Below are 10,000 nucleotides of genomic sequence, written 5' to 3'. Positions count from 1 at the left end.
TTGACAGCACCTTTATGTCTTCTTTCTCTAGCACCCGGTGCTAACCGCTAACACTAGCTCTCCTTCCTCACCTGTCAAGCCCAGTTAATGGGGTGTAATTGGTGGGAGGCTTCGTGTTCACTGTCTCCCAGCTCCTGGGCTGGCTGACTGCTCACTCTCGATCAGTAGACGCTTGACTGTGTAATTAAACTCCTGATTTTGGCCCCAGAGACCGGGGGAACATGCCATGATGTTTTTGCTTTTAATTATCACCAGCTGACAACTGGAAGAAAGTTGTGAGATAGATTTGGAGGGGGTTTTTGCTTAGATAAAGCCTGGCATGAGTCATGGCTTTTCTCTTCTCACCGCTGAGCCAAACTGTCGAGAGAGAGAAAAACTCCCCTTGATATCAAGTTGCCGTCAAATAAAAAGGGCGATAATGAGCTCTAAAGCTTCCTACAGAGTTATATGCTTCTCTGGTCTTCTATGGTTTAAATGGATTTATTTCTCTACACTTAAACACACTTACATGAACTTTCCACCAGAATTAAACCCAGCATATTGAGAGTGTACTTTTCCATAGGAATTTATATGAGAAATAAACGCAACAAACTGGCGTCACCAGTCTGTTTTTGCTCTGTTCAACCCTCGACATTCTGATAAGACAACAAGCTCCTTTGAGACAACACCAGTTGTGAAAGTAAGACCGTGTCTCTAATTGACCGTAACTGTTTGGGGTTTCTTACCTTGTGGTTCTTGCCATGGCGGTAGACCATCCAGTCCTCCCCGTTGGTGCTGACCTCCAGCTTAAAGGTGGAGACATAGTAGGACTTCTGCGTCTCCTTGGAGATGGCCCCCTGTGTGGCAATGCCAGTCAGTACCTTGAGGAAATGGAGGTCCACCTAACAGAGACAGAGAGGCAGAGAAGAATTAGTGACATAGAAACAGAGAGAGAGAGAGCGAAGACAGAGAGGATGCAGAGAGGGAGGGAGGGATGGAGGGAGTGATGAACATACAGAAGTGGAAGTATAAACAGACTGTAGCAGAGAGAGATGATTGGAGACAAATGAATGCATGTCAGCGATGACCTTCTGCTTCGTCTTCAGTGGCAGATCGATGCCTGGGATCCTGACTATCATGCTGATCAGCACACTCAAGGCATTATCAATCTCCCTCAGAGCTGTGCCACTGATTAAGCATGCATTGCTTCATTGGCTAGCGATGCCTTAACTTCTGGTAGGGACCACAAGTCGAAAAAGTGAACAAACTCACTCAAGTTACTTGGATTGGAGGAAACAAAAATCTATATTCAGACCTCTAAGAATGAGGTAAGGAATGAGAGGAATAATTCATTTTATTTGTATTTCATTTTTAATTCATTTTTAATTCATTTTTAATTCATTCAGGGATGCATAAACACAACCAAGCCAACTATTTTTGTGTTTACGAGGGCATTAATAAGCTTAATTAGTTGTCCTGGCTAATGACTGCAGAACAGAACGGAACAGAAATGTCATAGTTTACGAAAGAAATGCATTTTATGATGAGCTATCTTGCTTCACCAATGTATGTGCTGCTGAAACTCTTCAAGTACTTGAGGATGCTCCCTCCTGATATGTTGCATATCACATCGCTTAATGATGTGGACGTGCAACTCAGCACTCATATGCGTGGGACTTGTTACTGCAGCCTCCCACAGAAGACACAGTAGCTGTAGCTGCCATCTTTTTTTTTTCTGAGGCGTCCCCCTCAATTCCCCCGTTCCTGTCCTCACTTCACCCCAATAGTAGTAATAAGGGCAAGACAGACAGAGGCTTCTCTGCGCTCCATTAGTCAGGTCTGATCCAGGCGCAGGAGCGGGAGAGAGGGCTGAAAGGGTCTCACGCGTGCAGCTGATTGTCCTCTCTGTCATATCTATAAACCTGAAGCCAGGGTCATCAGTCACCCGCACAAGAGGAGTGCCGTCAGGCTCGGGCCCAGGGAGGCAAGGGAGGAGAGAGAGAGAGGGGGGACAGATGAGGGGGGGAGATAGAATGGAGGAGAGAGAGAAAGAGAAGAGGAGGAGAGATGAGCAGAGAAATAGGAGAAAGATGAGAGAGGTGGGGGGGAGAGAGGAGTAGAGAGGGAGAGAGGGAGTGAGAGAGAAAGAGACGAAGAGATAGAGCTGGGAGATCAATAACACGTCCGACGGTTGCTAACTCTGGATTCCGCAGGACCCCCCTCATCAATCACCCGCGGTTACCGCCGGCGAGGAGCTGCACGCATCATCAGCACCGCTCCACCGACACAAAGCACCGAGCAGAGCAACGCCAGCACTCTGCCCTGAGCCCATTCATGGGGATGTGGGGGTGTGCCTGTTGGGATGTCTGTGTCTGTCTGTGTGTGTGGGTCTGTGTGTGTCTGTCTGTGTGTGTGTGTGTGTGTGTGTGTGTGTGTGTGTGTGTGTGTGTGTGTGTGTGTGTGTGTGTCTGTGTGTGTCTGTGTGTGTCTGTGTGTGTGCAGACGTATGGAGGTAAAGGGCATGTTTGCATGGTTGTATTTGTGCTTTGGTGATAAAACTGAAAGTTTAACAAGCTGTTCATCCTTCTCTTATTCTGCATATATCTAGCAAAGCATGCAGACCATCCAACCATGACTCTGCTTACGTGTGTTAATGCAGTTTTTTTCCACTGTTTTCAGCTTCAACTTCCACGGATACATGATTGTGTGTGTATGTGTGTGTGTGTGTGTGTGTGTGTATGTGTGCGCGCACATGTGTATGTGTGTGTGTGCGCGTGTATGTGTGCGCGCACATGTGTGTGTGTGTGTGTTTGTTTGTCCTCACCTGTATGTACTCCTTGTTGCTGTCTTCGTTGGGAGTCCAGGCATTGTCGTCGTTATTGAGGCGAGCTTGGCGGGGCGACCAGCGTCCATCGTAGAAAGAGGACGAGGCCGTGATCTGGTCATCAGAGATGCGCCCTGACTCCAAGCCAAAGGGATTACTGCAGTGAAAGGCAGCTGGGAGAGGGAGAAGCGAAAGAACAGCGAAAGAGAGAGTGGGAGGAAAGCAAGGGAGGAGGAGGGGAAGGAGGAAGGGTGGAAGAAGGGAGGAGGGGAGGAGAAAGAGCGAGAGAAAAGGGGGGGATATAAAATAACACACACACACACATACGTACACACACACACACACACACACACACACAAACACACGCACACACACAAAGTCATTAAACACCAGAGGTCCTTGTCATTTAGTAATCTAGTAAACACGCACGCCTGATCAAAAGGATGATCCGCCCTTCATGTTACCACAGCACAACATGAAACAGATAACTAAAAAAAACACACACACACACACAACAAAGAACACGGAGACGACAAAGAACACGAAAGACACAGAACCAAAGAGACGGAGAGATGAGATGGGGGGGATAGATTTACGGGCAGAAACGGAGAGAAGCTACTACCTGCTGAGCCTGCGAAAGGAAGTGACAGGAGGAGACGGAGAAAAAGAGGAAGAGAGACAAAAAGGGGGGAAAGAGAGAAAGCCACACATTGAGAAGACCACAGATAGGATGACACACAGACACACAGACAGACACACACACACACAGACACACACACAGAGAGACACACAGACACACACACACACACAGACACACACACAGAGACACACACACACACACACACACACACACACACACAGACAGACAGACAGACACACACAGACAGACACACACACACACACACACACACACACACACACACACACACAAAGACAGTGATACAGAAGGGGAACAGAGGGAGAGAGACAGAGGGAGGGCTACTCACTGTCGCTGACCTCCCGGTAGGTCATGTTGTAGCGGGCAGAAAAGCCGTCTTTGGCCACGGCCATGTCAGTGTGGAAGGTGAGGGAGAGCAGGCCTGTGGAGGATTGGATCTCCGGTGGGATCTTAGTGCCACAGTAACGCCCAATCAGGGGTCCAACTGCAGGAACAAACACACACAGACAGATTTCTTTAGTACAAAGACATACACTGCAATTTGTGTACTGGCTGAATAAACACCTGAATAAAGCCTGAATAAAATCACACAAATCGAAGCACAAACATACCATAATCAGATACATATGTAAACACACATATAAAGTATATTAAATAGATAGAATGCCAGGTAGAGAGAGGTAGAGATATAGTATCACACACACACCCACACACACACACACACAGCACAGCCCTGTAAGTGTAGCAGTAGGAGCAGATTATGTACTTCAGTCTGCAGCCGTCTGCGGCTTTAGCATCAGACTCATTATCAGCCTCTGACCCCTGACCAGACCACTGCAGGCCGCGGCACAGATGTTTGGCCGATTACCAACAGGCCAGAGATCAGTCTGAGCTGGGGATCCTACAGTCTGAAGCACAGACGGAAGTCCACTGTAACTGATGTGATTTAATGCATCTGAGCTGTGTGTGTTTGTGTGTGCATGCATGACGTGGTCGCATGATGCGCCAATGCGCCGAGCCGCAATCCCACGATCCCTCTGCGGGGGCGCGTTTCAAGGCGTTTTCCTCGAGCGTCAGCCACTGTCGCTGAGATATTCAGTGGTCTGTGCCCTTCCCCCCTTCCCTCCCTCCCTCCTTCTCTCTCTTTTTCTATGATTCCTAGATGTCTGTTTGTAAACAGGCTGTCTGAGTCTCGCTTAAATAAATGGAGCAGAAAGGGGATGATTTAGTCCCACTGCTGAGCCTGGCTTGCCAATAGGCATCATTCATTGGTAAACAAAGGAAAAGAAACATAAAACAATTATATTAAATGCAATGTTTTTGTTGTTGTTGTAATTTTAGGTATTTTTATGTATCAGACACACTAAATATGTTAGTTGATTAACTGACACAAATTCCATCCGCCCCTAGTTTCAAACAGGAAGGAAATGCCTCCATCTCTGATGTAGACAGTGCAGGTTTTTATGGTGCTTCTCATCAACCTGCAAATTATCATTTATTCTGATTGAAGAATAATTTTCTTAGTTTGTGTCATATTTCACAAGTTAACTAAAGAATATTTTTTTTAGAATGACTGGTAGAGAGTATATTTATTAGAATTTTGGTGCAAGTTTATTTATAATCTTTTTCAAATGTACTTTTCCCCCTTCCACAGGACATGTCTTTATGTCTCACCCCTTGCTCTGGTTGACCTCAACACACCTAGCCAATGGGGATGTCACATCCATACAGTCCTTAATTATCTCCTTACGTAAGGATGTTACATGATGTTTGATGATGTCATGATGATGGGAAGACGTGCGGGTCCACGGGTGACGGCGTCTAACTCCTCGGGCGGGTGAGCTGTCTCTCCTTACCCAGCCTTGTGCAGCGCCACATGAGTTATCAGCGGGGCTATTTTTAAAAAACGAGGGGTAGGGGGCGGGGGACGTCACCTGAAACAATTCCTCCAAACGAGTGTTTCTGCACTGGGAAATGCTCCACTGTGCAAAAGTGAATCTTTTTAGGACAAGACACCAGGCTAATTACCTTGAGCAAACATTTGGGTCATATTGGTCGAGGTCGAGCACACATATTTGATGTGTTTAAAGGAGTTGTCATGCAGAACCAAGGTCTTTTGTTGGCATACAGAAACGTAATAGTTTTAGGCTTTTCGTTTTATTTCACTCTTTAAATTACTGTTTACTTTTGAATTGGCACACACCTCAGACACTCTCCTAAAGGAACAACTCTCAGAGCAGAATCAACCTTTGTGTGTGTGTGTGTGTGTGTGTGTGTGTGTGTGTGTGTGTGTGCGTGTGTGTGTGTGTGTGTTTGTGTGTGTGTGTGTGTGTGTGTGTGTGTGTGTGTGTGTGTGTGTGTGTGTGTGTGTGTGTGTGTGTGTGTGTGTGTGTGTGTGTGTGTGTGTGTGTGAGGGGGCAACTGCCCAAGGGTAAGAGAAAGACAGGAGAAGGATATAGGAGGGAAGTAAGGGAAGAACAAAGACACACAATACAGCCCTTGTGTCCTCCTCTGTCAAATGATCACCGACAGAAGGTTCTGGAAGCTCACCCTGAGGCAGCCCGTCCCACACATCCAGCCAGTCGTACTTGCAGTCCCCCTCGTTCAGAAGCAGGGGGTCATTCTCCAGGTCAAAGGTCAGGAAGGTGAGGGTAACCTCCATGCGAGGGGGGGAGATGATGATGAAGGAGCACTCCAGGTTGTGGGGGTATTTGTCAGGGAAGCCCGGGGACTCGATAACCCCCGAAAGACTGGTGAAGTTCCGGAAACAATACTCAGCTCCTGGAGAAGAAGAGAGAGTGCACAGAAGAAAGAGGAAACTGTCAGACATTAACTTGAAACAAAATGCATATCCATAAGCACACAATTCACTTAGACATATAAACAAACACATTATAAATGCGTATCCATAAGCACAAAATACACCTAGACATATAAACACACACATTATAAATATGCTCATGTGCAAAACAAGATACCTACATTTTTATGAATTTTCATAAATCATGAGCATTCCAGGTAAAATCAATCAAACTGCAGTTGCGTTGTTTTGATTAAGTAGAATTCATAAATTTGTACTTAATCAAAACAGCCCAACGGGAATGGACAATAAAAAAACATGATTTATGAGAATTCATGACAATATGGAGATATCTGTTTTTCCCAACAAACTCTTCAAATATAGAGAGAGCTGTCAAACTTGATAAGCAGGCGCACAATCTAATACAAACCCACAGTGTTCAGTTAAAGAGGGTATTATAAACACATAAACATACACAACACGTACACAGCCTAACGCATCCTATTGTCTCCAGTGTGTTTTCGATGCAAACACCATCTCTCAACCCACGAAACCACCTTTCAACCTTTCACTGACTAGGAGGAGGCTGACCTTAAGCTTCAGCTTTAAGTTGCACACGCACGTATGCATGGACACGGACACACACACACACACACACACACACACACACACACACACAACAGGCAGTCGGTTGGCTGCTAAGCTGTGAGTTGTGAGGGGAGTGGGTGGGATGGTGACAGCATGGTAGTATGTGTGTGATGGTGTGGTGCAAGGAAGCGTGTGGGTGGGTATGACACTGGGTAGGGACAGAGTGTTTGTACGTGTGTGTCTGTGTGTGTGTGTGTGTGTGTTAAAGGTGCTATCAGTAAGAATTTCAGTTTAAAACGAATTCAATTAAAATTAATTACAAATTGCAACAGAATGTGAGGAAATAACCATTTTCACGTAATGTCAAAAACGCCTATGCACTGTGTGGAGAAAAGGAATGCTCCATTTGTGAACTACAGAGCCTCAGTACATTTTCAGAGCACCGGATTGAATTTAAGAAACGGACACAAGTAAGCACGGCTATCCTGTAGTTAGCCTCAACAAGTAGCTCAGTAGCAAGTCCACTGGTTAACATTATTGGTTAGACTAGCAGCTAGCTCAAACGTTTGAGTGCTGAAATGAAGAGCTACAGGGGTCTGTCTGCCTTAATTAAGTTTCTGTAAAATATACATAAGAAATCAACTGATGATGATGGAGACAATAATGGTAGCCTACATGTCTTTCAATCTTCGAATTATATAAATGTTTTAATGCTACATGCCTCTCCGAAACTTTTTCTTCACTTCTGTACAGAGAAAGGAGGTAGGCGTGTGCAAACGAAGAAACACACTGACTGCCCCCAATCTGCTTGGGGTGGGGAGTATGAAATAATTTAGCTCGCTAGCTGACAGCTAGTCAATCTCACATTTCCCCTTTAAAGACAGAGAGTATGCCAGCTTCACACCGTGTGTGTGGCTGTGGGACAAGGGAAAGTGCAGGTGGGTTTGACAGTGGGTAATGCATTTGTTTGTGTCTGTGTGTGTGTGTGTGTGTGTGTGTGTGTGTGTGTGTGTGTGTGTGTGTGTGTGTGTGTGTGTGTGTGTGTGTGTGTGTCTGGTGTGTGTGTGTGTATGCTTCCTCCTCCTCCTCTCTGTTCTAATGCACATTTCATGCTGTTGTTCTTGTTTGTCACCCAGCTGCCAGTCAGCACACAGAACTGCACGCTCCCTGTGTACAGAGCCAGCCGGGAAGAGGAAGAACCAAAACAAAAAGAAAATACATAAATATAAATAAATAAATAAATAAATAAACAAAGCTGCAAATCAGGAACATAGAACAGAATAGCAGAAAACAGAGAGAAAGAGAGAGAGAGAGAAAGGTGAGCGAGAGAGACAAAAATCCAGAGTATGCAATACGAAAAAGACCAAAAGAGAGGGAGAGAAAGGGAGAGAAAGAGTGAAAGAATGAGTGCAACTCAGTAGCGTTGGTGGACAAGACACACCGGGTCTGACAGAGAGGGAGAGAGAGAGACGGAGAGTGAGTGAGCAGGATAGATCAAGAGTCCGGGAAATAAACGAGAAGAAGGAAGAAACTGCCAAACAAACAATCAGAGCTTGGAGAAGAGGAGGGTGGGGGGGGTCTCCCTGGGCTCATTCCGTATGCAGATTTATGCGTCCCACAGAGCTCACCTTCAGCTCCGACAGATGCAGGGCCCTGCAAACATCCCAGCATGCCTTGCAGGAGTGAGGCAGAGGTCCTGAGTCACCGCGTGTGAGAAGCAGTGCACATCAATGATGGAGCGGAGGTGAAAACAGCACCCCCATAATGCAGGTTATGATCCCTCTCTCTCTCTCTCACTTGCTCTCTCACTCACTCACTCACCCACTCAAATGCACACGCTTACTCTTTCTCTTTCTCAAACGCACACATTCTCTTTCTTTGTCGCTTCCTCTCTCTATCTCTCCATCTCAAACTCATTTATTCTCTCTCCCACTCCCCTATCTCTTACACTGACTATCAATACTATGTCTTTTTTTGTACTTTCTTTCTCTATATTTTCCTTTTTCTGCTCATTGCTTCTCTTTTCCATCACTGGGTGTTTTTCTCTCGCTCTCTCTCTCTCTCTCTCTCTCTCTCTCTCTCTCTCTCTCTCTCTCAGTGTAGAGTGTGATGCCAGAGGCCCTTCCTCTCGCTCTTCACTGTGTGGGAGAGGGATCGCCCACACAAGCATAAACACATAAACACACACACACACATCCTCAAGCGCACACACGCTTACACACAATCACAAACTGGAAATGTGGGTGAGGTTTCTGAGGGATAGACACAATGAAAAAGTGAGAAGAAAGACATTTATGAAAAGGGTGAAAGGTTGTGTGTCTGTGTGTGTGTGTGTGTGTGTGTGTGTGTGTGTGTGTGTGTGTGTGTGTGTGTGTGTGTGTGTGTGTGTGTGTGTGTGTGTGTGTGTGTGTGTGTGTGTGTGCTGGCCCGGCATGTCACGGTCTAATCCAGTCTTTGGATGTACTCTGGATGTTCATATAAGTATTTATGAGGTAAAGAGAGAAACACAGAGGGAAAGAGACAATGGAGAATGAAAGACACACAGAGACGAAGATAAGAGAGAGAGAGAGAGAGAGAGAGAGAGAGAGAGAGAGGAGACAGAGGAATGTTTGATAGGATGCATATGGACAGGCACCAGGAGGCTGAGTCTGGCCTGACTAGTAGCACAGTGTCAAGGGCAGTGACACAACAAGCAGGCCAACCAATCAGAGCACAGCATGGCCTGATGGCTCTGCACTGGTCTCCCCTCTCTTCAATAATTAAGCCTCCGCCAGCTGTGACCACATTCAGATCACACTCCACCATTCACAAACAGCCTGAGTACTACACACACACACACACACACACACACACACACACACAGGAAAACATATTCTGATACACAGATATATGAATATGCTAAAACACTCAGAAACGCACTAGTAATACAAATACTCAAAAACACTCTAAATTCAGGCATTTACATTAAACGAACACACACGTAGGTACAAATGCACCCTAAAACATACCAACACATACCCACACATACCCAGACACACCGACACATACCCACACACACCCACACCCACAGCAACATGGCCGAGGGGCCCGGCCTCTCTGTAGGCTAGCACAGTCTCCAGCAGTGCCCTGCCCCTGGTCAAAGAGAGGAGGG

At 46.1% G+C, this 10,000-nt stretch overlaps 1 protein-coding gene across 3 annotated transcripts in view; it reads right to left on the bottom strand.

Annotated features, from left to right (window-relative positions):
* The window catches only part of nrp2a (neuropilin 2a), a 68,258-nt gene that overhangs the window by 32,522 nt on the left and 25,736 nt on the right, over positions 1-10,000 (bottom strand). For all 3 annotated transcript variants that reach the window (XM_012833648.3, XM_031559069.2, XM_031559071.2), the window contains 4 exons: positions 6,012-6,242; positions 3,790-3,945; positions 2,804-2,976; positions 726-881 (listed from right to left, as the gene is read on the bottom strand). In XM_012833648.3, the coding sequence (XP_012689102.2) occupies positions 726-881; positions 2,804-2,976; positions 3,790-3,945; positions 6,012-6,242 (716 nt within the window). The remainder of the gene's footprint in view (positions 1-725; positions 882-2,803; positions 2,977-3,789; positions 3,946-6,011; positions 6,243-10,000) is intronic.

Source organism: Clupea harengus, chromosome 21 (genome assembly GCF_900700415.2).
Source record: "Clupea harengus chromosome 21, Ch_v2.0.2, whole genome shotgun sequence".
In the NCBI taxonomy this organism is placed as follows: Eukaryota; Metazoa; Chordata; class Actinopteri; order Clupeiformes; family Clupeidae; genus Clupea; species Clupea harengus.
This window is presented reverse-complemented; position numbering and strand designations above follow the sequence as displayed.